The 24,648-nt window shown below is 45.7% G+C and overlaps 1 protein-coding gene across 3 annotated transcripts in view; it reads right to left on the bottom strand.

Moving 5' to 3' along the window:
• The window catches only part of adcy7 (adenylate cyclase 7), a 56,660-nt gene that overhangs the window by 12,524 nt on the left and 19,488 nt on the right, over positions 1-24,648 (bottom strand). For 2 of the 3 annotated variants that reach the window (XM_061221489.1, XM_061221490.1), the window contains exons 2-13: positions 15,474-16,110; positions 10,474-10,671; positions 9,110-9,274; positions 8,757-8,906; positions 6,280-6,440; positions 4,389-4,500; positions 3,803-3,930; positions 2,309-2,467; positions 1,923-2,055; positions 1,647-1,835; positions 1,322-1,365; positions 553-612 (exon numbers count right to left, since the gene is read on the bottom strand). In XM_061221489.1, coding sequence (XP_061077473.1) covers positions 553-612; positions 1,322-1,365; positions 1,647-1,835; positions 1,923-2,055; positions 2,309-2,467; positions 3,803-3,930; positions 4,389-4,500; positions 6,280-6,440; positions 8,757-8,906; positions 9,110-9,274; positions 10,474-10,671; positions 15,474-15,638 — 1,664 coding nt within the window. In that variant the 5' untranslated portion in view covers positions 15,639-16,110. The remainder of the gene's footprint in view (positions 1-552; positions 613-1,321; positions 1,366-1,646; positions 1,836-1,922; positions 2,056-2,308; positions 2,468-3,802; positions 3,931-4,388; positions 4,501-6,279; positions 6,441-8,756; positions 8,907-9,109; positions 9,275-10,473; positions 10,672-15,473; positions 16,111-24,648) is intronic. The other variant, XM_061221491.1, reaches the window with a different exon arrangement.

The following is a 24,648-nucleotide window of genomic DNA, read 5'->3' as shown; positions in this document are numbered from 1 at the left end:
ACACTTGGATGTGGTGGATGTGTTGTGCGTGCATGTGTGTCTGTTTCGTGCATGGTATTGTGTGCGTGAGTGTGTGTGTGTGTGTGTGTGTGTGTGTGTGTATGTGTGTGTGCGTATGTATGTGTGTGTGTGTATGTGTGTGTGTGCGTGTGATGTGTGTGTGTATGTGTGTATGTGTGTGCGTGCGTGCGTGCGTGCGTGTGTGTGCGTGTGCGTGTGTGTGTGGTGAGCTCAGAACCCTCAGGGAGTTAGCAGACGTCCTGCTGATCTGTGCCTTCTGCTCAGTTTACAGCAGGTCTGCAGCCACAGGAAGGAACTGTTTCATCATGCATCACAGTCCCGCCCATGTTCACAGCAAAGGGGAACTCCTCTGGGAGCCAGAGCATTCTGTAGACTTAGTAGGAGGTGGTTAGTGCCCATGCTCGCTGGTGACCCCTGTGGCGTCTCGCTGGCCTGACAGACAGATGTGAGCGGGTGGGCAGGCAGAGATTAGGAGGTTAGTGGTGAAACCAGGCATCTCCCCGCAGGCAGGACCAGCACAGCACCACTCACTTATAGCTGCTGAACGGAGCGGTGGGCAAGGAGAAGGGCTCCTCGAGAGACTCATCAAAGCTGTCAGAGACCAACGGTGAGAAAGGCACGTTGAGCATCGCGTGGAAAGTCCAAGAGCCAGTCCAGTCAATCAAACAAAGGGTGGCATGAAGGCAGGTGCATCCTGGATCACAGCACTGAGCTGTGAAAAGCTACCACATGGTCCAAAGCAACCTCTGCTAGCTGCTGCCTTCCTCACCCCATCACACATCTGGACATCAGTCTTAGAATCACTCACAAACGCACACAACCCAGTAATAATGGCTGCAGTGAAGGAGGATGCAGACACCAACGCACACAACCCAGTAACAATGGCTGCAGTAAAGGAGGATGCAGACACCACACCCCCACAATTTTCTTTCTTTTTTGCTGCATTTTAGAGGCATCCTTCATGGCCATTTCCTCTCATATGAATCAGTTATTACATCAGGTACTGAAACAATAATGATGTGAATATAGATAATAGACTTGGGACAACACAGTTTTTGTTACAGAGAAGCCCCTACATTGAGTGCAAGAAAAGGTTGTATGGTTGTACAGTTATATTGTTTGGAGAGCCCTATGCAAATACATGTGAGGTTAGCATATAACATATCTTTCTCAATAGTCCCTGGAAGCAGTTCTTCCCCCACAGATAAATATTACATACCTTCTGCATATTCAATCTAATTATGGCTGGTTAAACAAACATCACGTTCTGCAGTTTGAGAAATTAATGATACTTGCTTACCTTTCAGTTATCTTTGAACAGGGCACAGACCGCATTGGTATATCCTGAAAAGATAAACACTCATTCTTTAATCAGCCACCTTCTTTTCTCGTCATGCTGATGAAGAAATTCTTTGATATCAGATTTATAGTATCATTCCGTCAAATGCATCTCCAAAATGGCTTAGTGAAGCCAAACTTCAAGAAATTTGCCATTTCCCCTAGAGACAAGGTTACAGTACAGTAAAGTGCTCTAGAAGACACTTTTCATCATGACACACCATTCATGTTTAAAGACTTGGTCTATCCCACACGGCTAAATTTAACACGGGTGTCCAGCTGCCCACCTTCCCGCGGGACTTCCCGTTGACCACGGTGTCGCTGGCGTAGCCCTCTCGGCTCTGCAGGTGGGCGAAGGGCTTGACCGCGCCCCAGGACTCCAGGTAGCGGGTCATCCGCACCGAGGCGCGCATCTTCAGCCCGTCGTTCACCCTCGGTTTGGGCACGGTGCGGTTATTCAGCGCCTGGTCCTTCGACTGCGGAGACACGCGCGAGGGCCGGGGTTACGTCCAGACACGCTGCCGCTTTCATCAGGACGAGGGGTTTTTGCGTACGGGACTCACCCGCGGGTCGATCACCAGGTACGTCTGGATGTTCAGCTCCTTCAGGTAGGGGTCCCTCAGGTGCCCGTTCCCTTCCTCCACCTCGTAGGCCTTGTTGAGGTGTTTGAGGGTGGCTTCTGTGATGTGCACGCGCCTGTCCACGTGAAGACAACAGCATAAAACACCATGGGAGGCCCCTGATTACAAACTCACTCTACCACTGTACTAATGTCTGTATGATGGCATGTCATAGAGAATAAATTAATAATTGCTTATGGACAGAAAGTAGGGACACACCCTAAATATAATGAAAATATATATGATGTAATTTATTACCATCACAGGATACTTTGTCATTTTACAGATGCATTGTCATTTTATTTTTACTCCTTTACTACTTTACTCACCCTGGCAAACCCCCCGATTCCATATGATTGGCCAAGGTGACATCATGTGACCACACGTCAAACTGCCACTTGCGGAGGCCAATTACACCACAGAGGACGTTCCCAGAATGCACTCCCACTCTCATGTTGATGTCCACACCTGTGGCCTCCCGCACCTGCCTGATTTATTCATTTTTTTTAGGGGGGGGGGGGGGTAATGGATGGAGTCAGAGAAAATGATTAGACCCAACAGCTGTCGCTTAACACAGCCGTCACACAGAATAATATTCCTTTGGATCTACTCTGCTTTGGACATGACCTTTCTCCTGCATACGTTGATCCGGCAGGGGTACACAGAGGCCGGTGCCAGCTGATACACCGTACCAGTGTCTGTCAAAGCCTGCCAGACACTTTAGTCCTAACCGCCCCTCCACAGCAACACTCAGGCCCAATAAAACAAGCAGGGGCACAGTCCTCTCCTTTCATCTCCACGCCGACCGTAATCATTTCAGTGTCAGGGTTTAGGCCTGTATCTCGGTCCTTACAGAAGCATGCCACTGCAGAGAGGTCATATTCGCACCATTGCTCTCATCGCAGTAATCTCGGAGAGCCATGTACTGGATTCAGGGTCGCAAACATCAATGTTTTGTGAGGGGAGCCAATTTAAATGAAAAGCTTGTGTTGGACATGTGCACTGAAAGGTCAGAACAGGATTAAGCGTTCTCATGGTGTTATTGACCAGTAATACCTTTTGCGCACCGCTGGGTTTGAAAGACCATAGTCAACAGTACAAGACACGGCACCGGTTCAAAGTTATTGCGCTGGTTGAAGCAGACAGTTAAAGCAGTTCTTAAGGCCCGTGCTTAAGAGCAGGACAGTGTGTGCTCTCTGCGGTTCACGATATTCGTCTCACCACCTGCTGACTCTGGCACTTCACACATGCTAGACGTAATTCAGATGGATATACCGACCTTCAGCGCACAGCACAGACAGATGTACAGCAACCCACAACACGACAACAGCACTATTGTAAGTATTAAACGCCAGTTAACTGTTTTCTATTCATGGGAAAATTGTTCATGTTCATGTCATTTCATGACATATTAGTGAAACTGACGCAGTCTTATAAAATGTGTACAGAAAATGTGTCACAAAAGCGAGCATAATGCAAGGCATACTCCATTTTCTACCTCTTCTTACTATTTTTTTTGGGAGGACTGTGGGAGGAAACTGGAGTGGATTGAGAGTAGGAAACTTCTCTCAATCTTCTTCCTGCCCACCCCCCTCCCCAAACCCTCCATATCCATTACATTACATTACATTACGTGGCATTTAGCAGACGCTCTTATCCAGAGCGACGTACAACAAAGTTCAAATCAAACACAAGAACAAGTGCAAAAGTGGACCTGAGAGGACAGTACAGTTCCGAGTCCTAGTGTAATCACAGAAATACAGAACCCTTAAAGAGTACAATCAACTTTCAAACTAGCATACCACAGTGGCACCCCCACTCACTTGATGGCCTCACACATGTCCAGGCCCATCTTCACACAGTTCTTGGCATGTTTGGGTAAAGAGACGGGCAGTCCAGAAACACAGTAGTAACAGTCTCCCAAAATCTTTATTCTCATGCATTCATTCTCCTGGGAGCAAAAAAAAAAAGAAAAAGAGAGAGGCAAGAGACAAAGCATTTAATTAACATTTGCATTCAATTGTGCCGTTGACTAAGATTCCTACTCTGGGGCTGACAGTGATATCTTTCTGTGTAATGAGGATATGTCTGTTTGTTCACCGTGGAGCTAATTATTTCACCAAACTGTCTTAACAGGATGACACATACACAGTGTAAAAGCTTACTTTTCAGTTTTTTCAGTGAAAAACTATCACATACTGTAAAAGTGGAGGCCCGCTTAGAAACAAATGCATTTCATTTCAATGTTTTGGGCATCTTGGCCTTCATCAGATAGCCTATGTGACAAAGCTTCTACATTTTATCATAATGTATGTAAGTTTCTCTGTTCTTGCACACCTGTCATAGTAGGTGTACAGAAGTCTGTTATTAGTTCTCAGAGAAGAATACAGCAGATTCTCTATGACTCACCTTAGCAATCTGATCAAATTTCCCGAAGAGCTCATTGAGCATAATGACCAACTCTTTGGGTGAGCAGTCACTGGCTAGGCGAGTGAAGCCCACAATATCAGCATACAGGATACTGCAACAGAGGGGCACAGCTGTGAGAACAGTGCCACAAACCAGGGAACCACACGACTGGAGAATTTCTGTACAGTCAAATATACATTACATTCTAAAAGGAAATATGTCCACTGTACACATAATACACAAGTCACATGCATTAGCCAGCTGTCAGAGATATTTACGTTGCTGGGATAAACCCAGGTCACTGGCAAAATAAGGCAGATAAGTTATCTCGTTAAAAAGGAATCACTGAACTTTTATAAGACAGACGAACATAAGCCCCTGGGAGAAATTGGCCTTGAAATAAAAACACGTTAATCTTTTAATGCTTCATTTTTCCCCCCTTAGAGGTGCCACAGAGAGCTCGTGGGCTTCAACTGGCAAAAAACCCCCATCCCCCGTGGGAACCCATAACCCTCCCACCCATCCTAGTCCTCCGAGCACCTGACACCAGCAGCACTGGCCACACACAGGGTGGATTAACCGGCTGACCAGGGATCAGGAGTTACTGTCCGGCAGCCAAGTTCTTTCCTCATTACACTAACAGGCTTTTGGGGAAGAACAAAGATCGGAGACAAGCTATCATCGATCGTAATTAGCAACAGTCAGGTATTCCGCCAGAAGAAGAGAGGGCAGACGCGAACGTGGGTACACCCTGGAACCAGCTCATCTGGGATAATTATACAGCTCAAAGAGGGACCCGCCATGTCTATCCATAAACACAAGAGCTTTCATCACATCGCCATGAACACGGCACCAACACGGCAGAACTGATGGCAAGGCTCTGACACTGTAGACAAAAGGGCCCATGCAGGATGACAGAACAGATTGTATCTCCTTACTCCTTCTGTCGCTATTGATATGCGAATATCAGTTGGCAGATGGCTGAGGTCCAACTGCAATTTAAGAACATGTATGCAGCTGAATTCACTGAAGCATTAAATTGCGACGGCATCAGGTACGGCTACGAGTAACTTAAGCATGGAATAAACCTGGAACTCAAAGCTTAACAACCACTGAAAAATGGAAACCCCAGTAAATCCAAACATGAATCTTCAGCTTTATTGTCATGGACTTGTGCTCAGCTTCCATCACCCTAGTAATAAAGATAACTCCAATGTATACCTTTCCTATTGTAGGCAAACAATTCATATTGGGTCAGCAAACCCATCAGTTCAGAAGTCACTGAAAATGCAGCCAACATCCGTCAGGAAACATCTCAACGACAGAACAGATTATTCAATTAGAGTTGTTTACACTGCTGAAATTCTCTGCCACTTTATCTAATTTAAGAAAGATAACCATGTATATCTATACATTTGGGTTTAAAACTGCATTTTCAGGGTGAAAAGTTCAGTTAAAACAATATTATGAAAAATCATGAGAACTACAGCAATAACACTCATGACTATTGTGAACATGGGACAGTGGACTCCCTTAGGGCAAACGGGAAATTCAATTTCAACTCATTCCAAACTGACTATAGTCTAAACAAAACTGAGTAATGGGCATTGCTTAGATCTTTACTGACCAACGAAACATCCCCAGAGAATTCATTGTGAAGGAACAAACCTTAAGAAGAAACATAAGGGAAGCGATATGTTCTTTTTTTTTTTTTTTTTACTTTTGAACAAAAGATCCTGGGAAAATGAAGAAGAACAGAGTGTATGCAGAGTTCTGTGGTGTGGTGTACAGGTCCTGAGGTCCCACCGCAGAAAGCCTACGTACCTGACGTTCTCGTGCCTCTTCACGTAGAGTCTGTGGAAGATGTTACCGCAGCAGAAGGCCTACGTACCTGACGTTTTCATGTCTCTTCACGTAGAGGCTGTGGAAGTTGTTGTCCTTCACGAGCCTCTGCTGGGCCTCCTTGTCTTTGCAGTCCTGGAGCCGCTCCATGATGGTCAGCTTCATCTTCATGGAGATGTAGACTGGGAGCACAGACTGCAACAGGCTCTCCTGCACGTACACACACAAACACGGAGGAACACAAGCCCGGCAAGGACAAGGTGACACACTGCCAGAGTCTAAAGGACACCTCCAAATGCATGTGGAAATGCAGGCCCATGGACCCACATCTAAAACAGTGACACACTGCCAGTGTCTGAGAGCCTATAAGGACTTCCTTTAATGTAATGTCCAGGGTTAATGAACAGGCCTCTCAACACCTGCACTAACTAGCTCCTATTTCAGACTGGAGGGGTTGTGTGAATCTGTCATGGTCAGGACTTAACATGGAGATGAGCACAGGGACTTCATCACACACACAAGGAAATATTAGAATGCCCAGGAACATAATTTATTAAACTTTTCTGCCATTTAAATGAAAAGCCAACGCCACAGCCAGTCACGCTACATACCCAACCCTGTGACACAGAGTGCATTATCACCATCTCAATCACCATCGCCTGGCTCAGATTACACACTCCTGCCACCTCCTGAACTGTGACGCATGAACAGTCATTTTGCAGGAAGTAGGTTCAGTGTGCTTGTGCTATAATGAATATTCTGGGAGGGGAAGTACTTCTCTCCCCACTCTGGTGGTGGGGTCACTGCAGGTCATGTGTTAGGAGTTTGTCAAAAGGGGGAATTAATTCTCCCTTTAAAATAGAATGCATTAATGCTATGAATTCCGAGCATGGCTCTATTCTTGGAGGCTATAAAATTGCAACACATATGCTTGCACATACGCTGTGAGCTTTTGAATGGCCATTTTGTGCAAATGCATGATTACTGAGGCTAATGAGAAAAACGCAGCAGAGACATGCTAAGCCAAAAGGGACGCTCAAATGCAGTCATAACATAGCCTACATATAAATCCATTAAAAAGGTTTGAAGAGTTAGAAGACAATTGTCCCATAGTTTCATCAATGTTTTGGCTTTAAAGTACAGGTCATTGCCAGATAAAATAATAATAAATAATTAAGAGAATCTATGCTACCATCCAGAGATTAAAAATAATAGTTAAAAGGACAGTAGCTGCATACTAACGGGGCAAACCAGCTTCAAATTCTCAACACTTTTATTACACATTATTTGGCAGAGTTGTAATGTGGCTTGGCAGGGTTTAGTGTGGTCCAATAGCATCATGCTGGCTCAGCATGGGAAAACGTGCGCACAAATCATGATTAAGCCAAATCTCCTGAACATTTGGTTTGGAGTTATCCCAAATGACATCGCTCAATAGCAGAAAATGTAGCATTTATGAAATTGTACGACTTTAAGACTTAAAATTTTAAGACTCCAAATATTTGTGGAAAAGGGTATGAGGCAAAAATGAATAATCAGTGCGTTCTTTATTCTGTTGAGGGGGAGTCCATTCAAACTACAAGATGTGAACAGAGGGTAGTCCTGACCATTTATATATCATTTATGTTATGTCACTCAGGTTTACTTAACGCATTAGCAAATCATCACTGTTTATGCTCCGACGCCAAATCATTTTTCATATCTTGCTTCACATCAAGGTGATACTGCAGGGGATTTAGAGTTAGAGTCTGAATGCCGAATGTTGAAGAGCTCTAACAACCAATAAGCACTGCAGATACATGGAAATAAAAGCAATTTCTTGGACAGATGCACAGATTCCCTCACAAATGAAGGTTTTGTGTTTAAATGGGGCGACATGGCTCAGGCAGTAAGAGCAGTCGTCTGGCAGTCGGAGGGTTGCCGGTTCGATCCCGCGCCCGGGCTGTGTCGAAATGTCCCTGAGCAAGACACCTAACCCCCAAATGCTCCTAACGAGCTGGTCAGCGCCTTGCATGGCAGCCAATCGCCGTCGGTGTGTGAGTGTGTGTATGAATGGGTGAATGGGGAAGCATCAATTGTACAGCGCTTTGGATAAAGGCGCAATATAAATGCCTGCCATTTACCATTTAAATGGTAACTGCATTACAGTGCCGTCACATTTATATACACGGTTAAGGTTAAATCGCAACAAATATTAAGCATTTTTCTTTTGCACGACCTTAAAATCGACTGCCATCATCACATTTTCATTCTTTCTTTTCCGTTAGAACATTCACATCACCATCCAGGCCTGCCAAGATCGCATTCAAACTCTCCAAAGGATCATGAATCGGATTGGTTTAATCAATCCATTGTCAACAAGGCTGTTGCTATGGAAGTGATGTATCCAGGAGGCATTTGTGCAGCGACAATTGTCTGCTGACATTCTAGCTGATGAAAACAAGGTGTATGCCAAATTCGGTGAAAGGCAGCAGAGCAGACAGCTGGGGGTTTGAGCAGAGGCCCGGGAGCCAGGGAGAGACTGACCTGCTGTCTCTTCTCGATCTCCAGCTTCATGCGGATAGACAGGCAGCTGAGCATGTCCTGGAAGGTCTGCCGGAGCGCTCGCTCCATTAGCACTTTATGGAAGGCCCCCACCACACTGCCACACAGGAACACCACTGCATTGGACAGCAGCTGGAAGAGAGCACATATAAAACATGCACAAACACACAAACGTAAGTACAGATGCACATTAAAGCTGGAACGGTTAATGTTCTACACAAACTATGTTCTGTATTTGGAGGATAAATATGCAACGAGTGACTGGTTAATATCATTTTAAGCAGAGGTAGCTACATACACAGGGTCACGTGACAGTTGCGCAGAAGGTAAGCTACCTGACTGGCCAGAGAATGAAAGTCGGCGGGGCTGAAGACGGTGAGGCGCAAGGTGAGGACGACGATGTGGGACAGGGAGGTGACGACGCTCAGGAGGACAGCGTAACGCAGCCGGAAGGGCAGCATGGTGTACACCGTGAAGATGATGAAGAGGAAGAACGGAACCTGCGCGGGAAGGGAAGGGAAGAAAAGATAAACAACGTTATTCCTCCGTGTTTGCCAGCCGCATTAAAGTTCGCCGTCTCGCAGCGCCTCCGCTCGGTCCACAGACCTCCCTGTGTTTGCCTTGGTTATGAGCCGAGAGCACAGCCTGCACCTGGCCAGCGCCAGCCAGGTGGGAGCCCAGCACTCGGACTCCGGGCAGACGGATTATTGAGCGGGGCGCTGGGGCTTCAAAGACAGGAAGTTTAATTAGCTGCTGCCGCTATCAGGTCTGACTGTGAGGCTGCTACCTACCCACCCCCAGGCCCCTATCCATCTGGAGTCTCAGCTGCGGATTTGTCTCTGACATTCAGACATCGCCTGGGTACGTCCACCCCGGGAACGTAAATATCAGTGTTGCTAAGCAGCAGGTAACCATTATTTGAGCCATTTCCTCACCAATAGTCCCGCTGGCTAATGAGTAATGAGCAGATATCACAAATCGCCAAGCCGGTGTCTGAACCAATGGGATGCTCAAACATAGTCAAACATAGAGTGTGCACAACAAAGCATTGCTATTTGTGCACTGCAGCCGTTTTTCCCAAACAGTTAAGATTTAAAAGAAAAAAAACATTGTGCAACTGGTGCAATCGTGGAATCCTACAGAAGACACAAGCACAATAGCTACATTTATATAAACTGTTCTTGAGAAATAGTACAGAAAAGGACAGGTTGGAGAGTAAGAGGAGTGGGAGGGGAGGGAGAAAGGACAGCATTTGAAGATGATGGCTGGGGGAGAAGAGTGAAGCAAGCAGGTTAGCAGCCTGTAGCGTAGTGGTTAAGGTACATGACGGGGACCCGCAAGGTCGGTGGTTCGATTTGCGGTGTAGCCACAATAAGATCCGCACTGCCGTTGGGCCCTTGAGCAAGGCCCTTAACCCTGCATTGCTCCAGGGGAGGATTGTCTCCTGCTTAGTCTAATCAACTGTACGTCGCTCTGGATAAGAGCGTCTGCCAAATGCCATTAATGTAATGTAAATTAAGCAAAAATGTATTTGTATAGCACATTTCATACAGAACTGCAACACAATGTGCTGCACGTGGAGACATGGACAGAAAATACAGAACAAATAAAAAATAAAAAAATTAAGAGAAGAGGAGGGAGCAGAAAGAGTGCAGTTGTCCTGCATGAAGATGAAAATATCAGGGAGACGCAGCCGTACCTGGTCCCAGGCTTGTATGACCTTCTCGCTGAAGATGAAGCAGAAGCCCATGGTGATGAGGGTGGTCCACACGACCACGCCCAGCAGCCGCATCCAGCGCTGGAACAGGGACTCGGTGCACACCAGCACGAACACGGTCAGGAACACGAACAGCCCGACGCTCACCACTGCCACGAACACGCTGTGACGCTCCGCTTTCTGCAGGAAGGCAGGAGAGACACGCTCAGAGATGCAGGAGAGACGCGCTCAGAGATGCAGGAGAGACGCGCTCAGAGGGACGTGCTCAGAGCCACAGGAGAGACGTGCTCAGAGCCGCACCCAGGAGAGACACGCTCAGATCCGCAGGAGAGACGCACCCAGGAGAGACGCGCTCAAAGCCGCACCCAGGAGAGACGCGCTCAGAGAGAGACACACTCAGAGCCGCAGGAGAGACGCACCCAGGAGAGACTCTCAGATCTGCAGGAGAGACGCGCTCAGAGCCGCAGGAGAGACGCGATCAAAGAGAGACACACTCAAAGCCGCAGGAGAGACGCGCCCAGGAGAGACGCGCCCAGGAGAGACGTGCACAGAGCTGCAGGAGAGACGCACCCAGAGCCCCAGGAGAGACGCGCTTAGAGCCCCAGGAGAGACGCGCTCAGAGAGAGACACACTCAGAGCCACAGGAGAGACGCACCCAGAGCCCCAGGAGAGACGCGCTCAAAGCCACAGGAGAGACACAGGAGAGACGCGCTCAGAGCTGCAGGAGAGACACAGGAGAGACCTGCTCAAAGCCACAGGAGAGACACGCTCAAAGCCACAGGAGAGACACAGGAGAGACGCGCTCAGAGCCACAGGAGAGACGCGCTCAGAGCTGCAGGAGAGACACAGGAGAGACGCGCTCAGAGCTGCAGGAGAGACACAGGAGAGACACAGGAGAGACCTGCTCAAAGCCACAGGAGAGACACAGGAGAGACACGCTCAAAGCCACAGGAGAGACGCGCTCAGAGCTGCAGGAGAGACACAGGAGAGACGCGCTCAGAGCTGCAGGAGAGACACAGGAGAGACGCGCTCAGAGCTGCAGGCACACCCACACCGACAGCACGCTGACTGCACAGAGACGATCCAAAGACAAGCTAAAGACTTCCATCATCAGCCAGACACCACAACCGCACAAGCGCAAACACTCACTCACAACAACATCAGCTCATGAGAAGCTGAGCACTACACTGACACGCTGAATGCAGTCAGAACAAACAAAATAAACAGCATCATGAAAATGCATGCACATACACTGAAAAACACACGTAAAGAAGCATACAGACAAGGTAATGGCACCACAGTTCCCAATATTGAGAGGTATAAAAAATAAAGGCCCGAAATGACCTCATGCACCTTTAAAAAATACCCGCATACAAATCATAAAAATCTAATTAAAACTGTAAGCGAGTATGGGATCAATACACCCTTTGCCAATATGAATCTGCATGCTATCATCCTGTAAGGGGCCTGACCTTTAAAATGAAATAGATAGTAATTAAGTTCAACTGCAGAGCAAGTGGGCGGGCTATATGAACATTATGATGATGAATATGCTTTAATAGGGTTTGTTTAATGCTTATGTAATTTTAGTAAGGGCACTTCAGCATCGAGTACAGTGCCTTCTATAGCATCAGGGGTGGGTGAACCCTAAGCCTACATCATTCGCTTGCTCATAAGCAGCATGACACTGCTCATAGAGATGGACTCCACTGTAAGGACTTGATGGAAAGGTATTTAAACAGACAGTATACACTCACTGAGTACTTTATTAGGTAGACCTGTACACCAACTTGTTAATGCATAAAAACATGGGAGGCATGGTCAAGAGGTTCAGCTGTATTTCAGACCAAATGTCAGAATGGGGAAGAAATGTGACAAGTCAAAGTGACTTTGACCGTGGTCAATGATTGTTGGTGCCAGACAGGGTGGTATATCTCAGAAACTGCTGATCTCCTGGAATTTTCATGCAAAACAAACTCTAGAGTTTGCAGAGATTGGTGAAAAACAAAAAAATATCCAGTGAGCAGCAGTTCTGAGGGCAAAAACGACTCTTTAATGAGAGAAGTAAGATGAGAAGTTAAAGCTGACTGGTTAAAGCTGACAGAAAGGTGACAAATAACCACACATTACAACAGTGGTATGCAGAAGAACATCTCTAAACACACAATGCATCAAACCCCTAAGTGGATAGGCTACAGCAGCAGAAGACCAATACGTTTAAAAAATGCATCTAATAAATATCTAATCTAATAGAGGGCATCCTCAGATTTCACAATGAATTTATTTATTTTTAGAATGCATACATTGCTCATATTTTATTATAACAGAACTAGAAATAACAGCCCGCACACTCCAGATCATCGCCTCATCGGGGTAAGGGCTTGTGAACTACTAAATTCCTTTTGTTCTGGATATAAAGCATGTGAACGTCACCTGTGACTCACAACCCCCCCCCCCCCCCCCCCTGCACCAGGCACACGATGACCTGGGAGTAAACGCCACAAGTCAACGGTGGAATTTCTCCTTTCACAAGCTTAATTTAAGGCCTGCTTTAGGGAGAGCTAGCTGATACTGTAAGTATACACAGAGGAGTAACGTCTGCCATGTATTCCCCTTCAAAGAACCCTTTATCTCTGGGTTAATGGCAAACAAGGACATCTGCTACTTTTACCGAAAGTTTTAATCTCGGGTTTGCCTTAAAAGTACTGGGGGGTTTTGTAGAGTACACTTTTTTTATATATATATTTGAGTGCTGCTTTATTTGTGAATGAATTGGAAGTGATGAACAGATGGCATTTAATTAACAAACAAATGAGCGCCAATAAATACAAAATTTATTCAAACCTCAGATATTTTGTGTTTTTGTCCAGATAAGTGGTTTTGGACAATGTTCAGAATTTGAAAACATTAGACTTTTACATAACTTAAATGCCAGTGCTGTACCTAGAATTCTAGCAAAGCAGTTTAATGTTCTTTGTGACCCAATTCGATGAAAATCTGTCTCTCTCCTTCCTTTTCTCTCTCTGTCTGTCTGCCCTCTGTCTGGTGGGTTCAACTCTCCCTAGTTTTTATCTTGAGGAAAAGTGGATGGACTTTTATTTGGATAATTAAACTGGAAAGAATGTGCTCAGTTGAGCGCAGACCTCCACAAAGGCAAAGCACTCTCCCCTCACATGAATCTGCACAGCAAATGTCGTGGCAATCCACCCATTACATTTTAAGATGTTTGGCCAAAAGGTCATGGCATCAATAAAATCAATAACTTCCTCTTGGGAACATGAATGTACACAGCAAATTCCATGGCAAACCTGCCATTACTTTTCGAGATCTATCGATCACAAATTGAAAGTTTGGCCTGATCGTGGCGCTAGAGTACAGGTCATTAGGTCACGGAAATCATTATCATTCCTCCTTTTGGGAATATGAATTTCATAACAGATGAGCCAATATTTTTCCAGATATGTCTGTCCCGGACAAACAGACGGATGGAGAGACGTAATTGCATGACCTCCGTGGCGGAGGTAATTAAACATTATTAAACAAAATTTACAGGCAGGCATGGAAAGATTTAAGTTGGGAGAAGCAGAAAGCATTCCCAGGGGGGAAGGGATGTAAGTCAGCAGGGTTTTATCAGATGTTAGCCTCAGCATGCAACAACCTCCCCAGCATAATGACTGCACAGCTCAGCTCTCACAAATCTACCAAGGTACAATGCTACAATGAAGAGGGTCTACAAGTAGATTTTTCCCATTCTAAATAAGGATATTACCATTAAACCACCATATGTCATTATATTCTTTAGCTGATACTCTTTCTCATGGTACATTATAGATATACACTAAATGAGTGCACTTTATTAGGTATTTATTGGACTTATTCTTTAGACTTCTACTGCTGTAGCCTATCCATTTAGAGTTATGATGCGTTGTGTGTTCAGAGATGCTCTTCTGCATACCACTGTTGTAATGTGTGGTTATTTGCGTTACTGTCACCTTCCTGCCAGCTTTGACCAGTCTGGCCATTCTCCTCTGATGTCTCTCATGAACAAGGCGTTTCTGTCTGCAGAACTGCTGCTCACTGGATTTTTTTTGTTTTTTTGCACCATTCTTTGCAAACTCTAGGGACTAGCGTTTCTGAGATACTTAAACCACCCTATTTGCCAACAATCATTCCACTGTCTAAGTTTTTAGAATTAGAATTTTTGCCCATTCTGATGGTTGATGTGAACATTAACTGAAGCTCCTGACCTGTATCTACATGAATGCATACATTGCACTGCTGCCACACAATTGGCTGCTTAGTTAATCGCATGAATAAATATGTGTAATAAAGTAAAAACTTTCCTGCTCAGTGAGTGTAGTGCAAATTCTGTGAATTTAAAAAGCTGAATACTAACAGCAGGTATAGGTTAAGTATAGTCCTCCATGATATGTCTTCACTCCATTCAAACTACATGACCCAAGAACATGTAGTTTTGAAGGAAGCACCGTTAAGTCATGTTTATCTACCACCAGGACACTCGCAGGGAAATGAAACTATTTTTTCCATCAGAAACAAGCCATTAGGTGTGGTAATGGACATCACAGACAGGGTTTGCCACGTTTCAGACTAATGATGCTGTGGCTGTCGTCAACACTGTCCCGCCTCACTCTGCTCAACAGACCCCCGCCACTTCCTCACAGTGCCGCAATAATGGTAAAACATGTGCTCTCCTTCTTTTTTCCCTTTTCTCAGACTGACCTGTAAAATTCTCCTGAGCCCTCCCCTCCAGGTGACTCCATAATGAGAACACCCATGAGAGTTTCCCCATAATTTTCCCACATGTCAGCACTTGCTTTGCTCCCCCTGCTGTGACTGCAGCAGCAGTGTTGAGACCAGCAGTGTGTGGTATGTGGGTGTGGAGACCTGGGTGTGGAGACCTGGGTGTGGAGACCTGGGTGTGGAGACCTGGGTGTGGAGACCAGGGCCAGCTGCATACTCACCATGTTGAGGGAGAAGAAGAGTATGAGCAGCACTGCACAAGACAGCATGGTGAGGCCCAGCAGAAGCACCAGCAGCTGGTACTGGCTGAAGCAGGAGAACTTGCGGTACAGGGCCTCCCTCTTCACCTCCTGGTCGTTCAGCAGGTACTTGCCCTTGGCAGGCATGGCGTCGGCTCCTCACGCTGGCGCGGCACGGACGCAGAGACGCACACGAGCACCGGCCGAGATCTATTCGGGTAGAGTGGGGCGGCTACGTGGTGCCCCTCAAGCGATCGGCGAGCCTCTCTCTCTCCAGGACATCCCCAGTGTTCTGACTGACCCGTCTCTCTCGGTCTCCGCGTTTCTCGTTCTCGTTCACTCCGGTTTCTCGTGCAGGATCCTCAGGCGGGGAGGCAGGGAGAGCTCTTGCCAGCTCGCTACTGTCTCCCACTCCCCTGCATTCTGGAGAGACCAGCCCAGAGTGGAGGCTTCAGAGGAGGAGGAGGAAAATGGAGGAGGAAGGGAGGGGGGAGAGGGGGGTCGTCAAGGAATCGGCCAGGATTCAGGATCTCAAAATTTCTTTAGCCGCTCGCTCGCCCCTTTTGTTTCTCCCTTTCTCTCGCTCAACGTGTGGAGGCAGCTCAGTCAATGGCCGGGCCTGTGGAAAGGATAGGGAGGGCAGGGTGAGATGACACTGGAATCACGAGTAGTAGAAGATGCACTACAAAATGTCTCGAGATCAAGCACAATCAGCACTCTCCCACACATGGCTTTCAGTTCATCTTTCAACAGCAAAAATGCCAGAAAAATACAGGGTGACTGTAGAGAAAGACAAAACAGCTGCTGTGTGTGCGCGCATGTGAATCGGCCTGCGTCTGTACGTCTGTCAGTACGTGTGTGTGCATGTCTGTACATCTGTCAGTACGCGTGTGTGCGTGCGTGTATGTCTGGCAGTGTGTGTGTGCGTGCGTGTATGTCTGGCAGTGTGTGTGTGTGTGCGTGCGTTTACGTCTGTCAGTGTGTGTGTGCGTGCGTGTATGTCTGTCAGTGTGTGTGTGTGTGTGTGTGCGCATGTATGTCTGCCAGTGTGTGTGTGGTGCGTGTATGTCTGGCAGTGTGTGTGTGTGTGTGTGTGTGTGCGTGTATGTCTGGCAGTGTGTGTGTGTGTATATGTCTGGCAGTGTGTGTGTGTGTATATGTCTGGCAGTGTGTGTGTGTGTGTGTGTGTGTGTGTGTGCGTGTATGTCTGGCAGTGTGTGTGTGTGTGTGTGTGTGTATGTCTGGCAGTGTGTGTGTGTGTGTGTGTGTGTGTGTGTGTGTGTGTGTGTGTATGTCTGGCAGTGTGTGTGTGTGTGTGTGTGTGTGTGTGTATGTCTGGCAGTGTGTGTGTGTGTGTATGTCTGGCAGTGTGTGTGTGTGTGTGTGTGTGTGCGTGTGTATGTCTGCAGTGTGTGTGTGTGTGTGTGTGTGTGTGTGCGTGTGTATGTCTGCAGTGTGTGTGTGTGTGTTTGTGTGTGTTTTTCTCGCAGCTCTCGCACAATGCCGTCTGACAGCGCCTCGCAGTCGAAACTGCTGCTCTCCCCAGTTAATGACCTGCTGTTTAATTAGACTGCCTCTTACACAACCTTTGCTTCTTTCAGACTCTTGTTGACACAACTTGCAAACCACAGGCTTCCTCACTGCAGACCAATGGTCATTATGATACGCTCCACAAAGAGGCAGCTTTCTGAATATAAAAAACAGTCCATGTTTTCATGAGGTTTGTGCGCAGTACAGTGAATGATAGAAATTCCTAATGCCCAAAAAAAAAGAGATTTCTGAGAAAATAAATATATAAATATAAAAAGTCACAAACAAAATATTATTGCATACCATTTTGTTCATGAATAGTTGATTAATTCCATACAATGATACTTATAGAAATTGATTGGATTGATTTTTACTTCCGAAATGATTAACATTTACTATGTTTACACAATACAGCACACACAATTAGAAGAAGGAATTATATTTTTTAAAGAAGAGCTCCTGCTAGATGACATTCAATCACTATCAGATGCACAAACCGGTAAAAACACTGAACAGTGAAAAACACTTAGACATGTGCCCCTACTGGTGCACTGCAATCATCTTTAGTTGTACAATTCACAGAATCGGGTTCACCCTGAAAGCCATTTCCATTAAATAAGGATGATTATGTTCAGTTGTAAATGTTAAGCATGCAATGTTTGATAAAAAAAAATAATAAAAAAACTCTTTACGCTATACATCCAGTCTGCCCTCTGCACTCTTCCCATGATCAATAACACACTGCATGTATTCATTCAAAGCATGTCTGCCCACAGCAACCATAATGAATACAGTCTGCAGACTGCCTTTCTGCGAAGGACATGACAGGACCAACTCCAAGCCAAGAGGCATTTAACTCAGCATAACATTATGGAGACGGAATAGCGGTTCATTGCTCCCTGTTCTGCAAATGATGCATTAGCCAAGTATCGTTTCAGAAGAGTAGAGTGCAAAGCAAACACATATACTTGTACAATTTAACCCCCAAAAGGATGTACTGTACAGCTCTGTGAAATATATAAATAAAATGTTGAATGCTGATTAATATAATTGTGCTTCTGTTACATGGATGTTATTAAAAGTATATTTATTATATACAGATTCACTGGTTGGCCTGTGCTAACTTGCAATGTCCATTAAATTAATTAATAATAACTCTTAGGATTGATTAGTGTATACATTACAGTCCAGTGCTTTGTGATTCAGGTAATGGAATATTTACAGATCGATGCATGAAGACAGAAAATCGGGAAGCTCTCTCTGAATGGAAACACTGCCATCTCGGAAATAGAAATGGGGTCACACTGAACAGACTGATTCCTGATCTAAAATCAAATATTACAGATAGAGTGCAATTTGGGTGTCATCTAGTGCCAACAGGAAACAACTGTTGCCCAAACTTTGCCCATTCAATCATCCCTCACAAGTCAAAAATAACAGATGCATCAAAAGTTAAGCCAAAGCACAAATCTGTTAACCAAAGTTCTCTGCATTGCAAACTCACACTTGATCTCAAAAAGCATACAAATCAGAAGGACCAACTATAAAGTCTTATGAAGACCCAAATGAGATATGGGTAAAGGAAAAAAATTTCAGCAATACCTAAAATGAACCCATCAAAATATGTACGTGAAGAAAAGACTGCATTTGCTTTAAGTTGAAGTTAAGGACAAATGTTGACTGAATACTGGTCGACTTTCTGTCAAAGAAAATCCATGCCCCAGGGAAGAAACTGTTTAAAACAAAGATGCCTTTCTCTGGTCTCGTAGCCAACACTAGACAGCACAAGACAGAGAAAATCAGCAAGCAGAAATCGTAGCAAAAGTGGCATAGGCAAATACAACAGTATTCACCACAATATATCACATAATGCACCATAATATACCAGGGCATAGGCACTAACCACTAACCGTGATAATACAAGCTTAACTAGGATGGCACAATTATCAAATTCACCATATAAAGATGTTGTTAGTCAAGATGTTGACATCTTGATATGCATCTACTTGAAGCAATGTATTCTCAACTAAAGTCAAATTAGTTTATTAAAAACTTTTTTTTTTTTTCTCCTGGGAATAATGCTCCTAAATGACAGAAGCAACAATAGAAGACGGCCTTCTTTTCTCTTGGTAAGTGTGGGTCAAAAGTGGCGCGTCATAAAGTAATTAAGTGGTGTGGCCACCATGTCAGAGCAGACACATTCCTCTCCCAGACACAACAAAACTGGGTCCCACAGGAATATCACGACGAGGCCATTTTCTCCTTTGACACCTTCAACACCGTCCTCTTGGAGAGAAGTCGAGCCTGAACCGAGACGAGCCGTCGCGCCTTCAGCGAATTCGCTCTCCTCCGTTCAGTCAGAGCTCCCAGATTTGCAGCTACGCCCGGGAAGTGGGGGAGGGGGCGGGCTGATAAGCCACTCGCGGAGACAGTGACTCTGCGGGAGGAGGGGTGCGATTTCACGTTCCCTGGGAGCTCGAAGGAGCAGCTGGGCACAGGATGTCGAGGAAAGATGGTGAGCTCAGCGGGAAGCAGACTGCCACAAGATGTAAATGACTTTCAGTGCAGCCCGCAACATCTCCGAGCGAACATCCGAGAGGCCGGGTTCTCAGATTCTCCACATTCTTCTCTGAATAATCGCTAAGCAAGATGTCACTGAGTCACAGTATGCAGATATACAGTCAAGGCGCACACCACACAACACGGCGACCACTCTTTAACCCCCCCCCCCCCACTTAAAAAATACAGAGCATCCCGAGGTCTTATTTTCTCTTGAGCAGTAATCTCTGCTGTCTTCGTTTTTTTTTGCAGGGTTCCCAAGTTCGCGAATGTCACAGAAGAGGGGACAACGCTGACACAAACGGGATGTCAGCCCCTCTGCACTTCCTGCTCCGATGACTCTGCTCAGCTGGCAGGGTCCCCTGGAGCAGGGCGATTACATGCAGCCATCGGGAGTCAGGAACATTTGGATATAACCTTTTCCAGATAAGTTTTTATCGGCAGGGGTGGTTACCATAAGCCAGAGCCACAGCAGATTGGAATAATATTTACATTACATTAATCACATTTGGCAGACGCTCTTATCCAGAGCGACGTACAGTTGATTAGACTAAGCAGGAGACAATCCTCCCCTGGAGCAATGCAGGGTTAAGGGCCTTGCTCAAGGGCCCAATGGCTGTGCGGATCTTATTGTGGCTACACCGGGATTCAAGCCACCGACCCAGTCCTGGGTCCCAGTCATTTACCTCAACCGCTACGCTACAGGCCGCGAAACATAGGCTCCTGCACCTTGTATTTCGGGATCATAAGAGCAGTGCCTGTGTGGCTTTAAGAAAACCTCAAAGACGTACAAGCTGTTTGTTGAAACGTTGGCCACCTCACACGTTGCTACTGAGACATACTGTCTGAATTTTTGTTGTTAGGAATCGACGAAAAAAAAGAGAGAAAAAAAAGACATTTTTAGAACAGCTTAAGCAAACAGATGGTCAGCTTTCTACCGTGTACGACCAAGTGTAGACAACTGCTGATAACTGTGAGGAAGCATTCATGAGCATCCTGTAGCATCAGAGCGGCTGTGCTCTGAGGCTGGAGGAGACTGCAGCCCTTTGACTCCAGCCAGCAGCGCATTAATCACACAGCAGCTCTGTATTACTGCGCCCAGCCTGCCGGTGCTTTATACTCAAATTCTAAAGTTGCCATGGCGAAGGCCGAAGTTGGCGAATCTCCGGCCCCGGCATTGAGCTGTGACGGAATGGCTGGGCGAGGCGCCCACATGAATAGGCTGGAATTTCAGTAGCAGTGAATGCTCGCCGCGTTCAGCATTCAGACCTGGGAGGCCTCCTTTCAAACGGCTCTCTTTCAAAAAGAGCAAAGGGCTTCCAATCCGAAGCCGCCGTGTCCCCTCATAAACACATATGAACACAGGGACAGATCACGGCCTTTCGCATCAATACAATTAACCCCCACCGTCGACAGGGGCACCTCTCTCGTCGTAAGAGGTCAGCTCCATAGACCAGTACAAACATGTACACGGCGCACTGGTTTTAACAGCACCGTGGATTTTTGGTTTATTGGCGTTTCTGAGGCAAAGGTCAATGAGTCACAGCGATTGCAGACCACTCTGCAGAGGGCAGCTTTTTTTCAAGACTGGGTCTTTTTCTGCCAAACTTGTTGTCTATCTGTCACCCCATCAGGCATCAAGGGGGAAGTGAAACCTTGAGGGCCCACGCTCTCGCGCAAAGCCTTCTGGGAAACCGGGGAAACTCCCACATCACGGCACACACCGCATGACTGAGCACATGCAGGGGCGCCTTCGATCTTCTTGCGGCTGCCATGGCGTGTCACTATTATGAACAGTATTACCCACAAAGCCCTTCTAACACAGCCACTTTGACAGGGAGGCCTTTACAGCACCACGTTCTACATGAAGCGCTCCGACAGGCACTCCCGAGATGGAGGCTTTCACAGCAGAACACGACACAGTAACTCAGACACTCGCCAGGTTGAACAAATATGTCACCAGGAAATCACATGTTTCAAATGCCCTGACCAAAGGAACCATGCTGTAATCTGATTTATTGCTCAAACGTACTTCTTGAAGCACAAGAAACTTGGACGTCAGGTGAAGGTTTGCCAGGCCTTTAACAAACACAGATCACAATTACAAGGCAGTATTATTAAGCTGTTTTTAACAAAAGCATCTCAGCTGCATTTTTTAGTGCACTCTCCTTCCATCCACATTCTCTGCTTTACTTTCCCATTTGTATTTCTATCGATCAGACAGAAAAAAACAAGCAAACCTTACATGGAAGAATTTTAGGCATACTGAAACAACCTGGAAGATCACTAAGAAGAAAGAGAGCACTGGTATATGTTTGGGATTGTTGCCTTTGATACATGTCAATCTTAGTCTCATCTGTCCAGAAGACAGGCTGTAATCTGGCCATCCTGTTTTTACAACTTTCTAATGGTTTGCATCATGCAGTGTTGCCTCTGTAAAACTGTGAAATCTTCAAATCTGTGAATAGTAATCACTGATATATCCACGCCTACCTCCTGAAAAGCGTTTCTGATCTGTTCGAGAGGTGCTTGGGTATGGGGGGGGGGTTAACTGGCCAGCCTCTTTGCAAATACTGAGCTCATCATGGATGTAAATACACTCAAATTAAAACAAAACCTCAGTTATTGTTTCATTTCGAATGGAATGTGCTGGACTACAGAGCCCAAAGAACTGCAAACTGATGGCCAACAATAGTACAGTGCAGGTTGATTTATCCATCCATCCATCCATTATCTGAACCCGCTTATCCTGATCAGGGTCGCAGGGGGGCTGGAGCCTATCCCAGCATACATTGGGCGAAAGGCAGGAATACACCCTGGACAGGTCGCCAGTCTATCACAGGGCACACACACCATTCACTCACACACTCATACCTACGGGCAATTTAGACTCTCCAATCAGCCTAACATGCATGTCTTTGGACTGTGGGAGGAAACCGGAGTACCCGGAGGAAACCCACGCAGACACGGGGAGAACATGCAAACTCCACACAGAGAGGCCCCGGCTGACGGGGATTCGAACCCAGGACCTCCTTGCTGTGAGGCGGCAGTGCTACCCACTGCACCATCCGTGCGCCAGGTTGATTTATATGACACATAAATTATCACAACACCAAAATATTTATATTCTATAAATTGAGTTTTATCTCGCTATAAGGACCCTTTAAGAGAGCAATACGTGACATGTTGCATATAATGGTTCTTCACTGCTGATGAATTACACACGCTAATATTACTGCAGTGTAATTTGTGGAAGGAAATGATTATTTCATCATTTGGTTCCTTTTGAATATGCAGACCTATTGTACCAAACTGCAAGTTAGGGAAAGGCAAGCATGGTGTTCTGTGGCTTGGAAAATCAGAAGCAGCGTCAGTCTTAGACACACATGTGCGGGCAGCAAGAAGGACATTGTGTCATGTTAACAGATTCCAGAGGAGTGACCAAACAGGGCTGGCAATCAGCACATTTGAAAGGAGTTCCTATACGTTCCCCTCCTACTCTGGGAAACAGGTACACACCAAAGCTTCACAGACGCCTCCAAAATGAGTCAGGGTGCCTAACATAGCATTATCTGTCTTAGTCTGTCTACAAAAAAACTACAACCAAAGGATGTGGTGGCCACACACAAGAAAATATGCCCATCAAATGTGCAAGAGTTTAAACTAGTTACATGCCAAACTTTGGAAAGAAACAGTAGCCAAGTTAAATATCCATTCTTGTTCAAAACATCACTGCACTAAGAACAACTTGTGCTAAAACAATAATAATTTTCACCAAAGAAATGAGCGTGCATCAGACAGTTTAGCTGCATGTATTTAGTGGGTTGCTTAAATGAATTCATAACGCAGTGTGAAACCCAGGACAACAGTATCCCAGGCAGCAGAGACCATTGGAAACCAGAGCATAGACCTCAGCCCCCCATGAGTTTGCTCTGTGTCAGTGATTCCTGACAGCCGGGCAGCTGACAGAAATATGTACAGAAATGCACATCCAAATTGGATTAGGAGAGGACGGCTATGCGAGAGTCACTCCCCAAGCTCTGTCCAGCGGTATTGAATTAGAGATGTTCAGAGGGAGCTGCTGATAGGTAATCAGATTAGAGTAATGCTATCTCAGGTCCTTTTCAGATATCAGACCCGTGTTTGCAGCAAACAAAGGAAGTTGATATCAATGCATGGTCAGCTTAGCTGGCAGCAGGCCCTTCGCACATTCACCTCATTTCCACAAGAGCATCGATACATTTACACAAGTTGACAGCCACAAACTTTGCCATTTTAATCCACTGATATAGGAGGCCCCAACCGTGTTCCTGGACATCTACCGTCCTGTAGGTTTTCACTCCAAGCCTAACAAAGCACACCTCATTTAAAATCTGGAGATCACTCTGAGCTGCTTACTAGTAAGCAAATAGTGTGCCAAAATAGGTTTGAAATGAAAACCTACAGCTCTGCCCAAATACATAATACACTAAAGAGAAGCAAGGAGTATGAAGATAAGAATGTTTATTAATTTATGTTATAATCAATAGGAACCACACAGGCATTTTAGATAAATATCCATAAATATTCCATAATGGTACAGATTGTATCCACTCATATAATTCTATATACAGCAACCACAAACAAGATAATTCAGCACTCCATTTGCATGAACAGATGTGTGGGGGCTCAAATGACAATTACTGTGTCTGTATCTCTGAGGAAATGTTTCACAAGTCCCACAAATGCGTGCACTTGTGAGTGTGTGTTTGTCTTTGTGTGTATGGGAGGGTTTAACAAGTTAGAACAAAAATATTAATGTTGGAGAGAAATGGAGGCACCATTACTGTCGGCATCAACAAACAGCACCCTCCTCAATGTCCAATAAATCCGCAGCTAGCTTTTCTTATTATTAGTTGACCCTGTTAAAATCCAGACTTCACCAAAAGCGAAGAGTTCTGTAAAAATATCTTACTGGCCACAGCGTTGAAATGGGATAATAGCTCATTTCACACACACACACACACACACACACACACACACATACACACACACACGACCACACACACAATCACACACAAACCAGTGC

The sequence above is a fragment of the Conger conger genome, chromosome 15, assembly GCF_963514075.1.
Source record: "Conger conger chromosome 15, fConCon1.1, whole genome shotgun sequence".
NCBI classification, from domain to species: Eukaryota; Metazoa; Chordata; class Actinopteri; order Anguilliformes; family Congridae; genus Conger; species Conger conger.
Note: the sequence above shows the minus strand (reverse complement) of the source record. Positions and strands in the feature narration are given on the sequence as shown.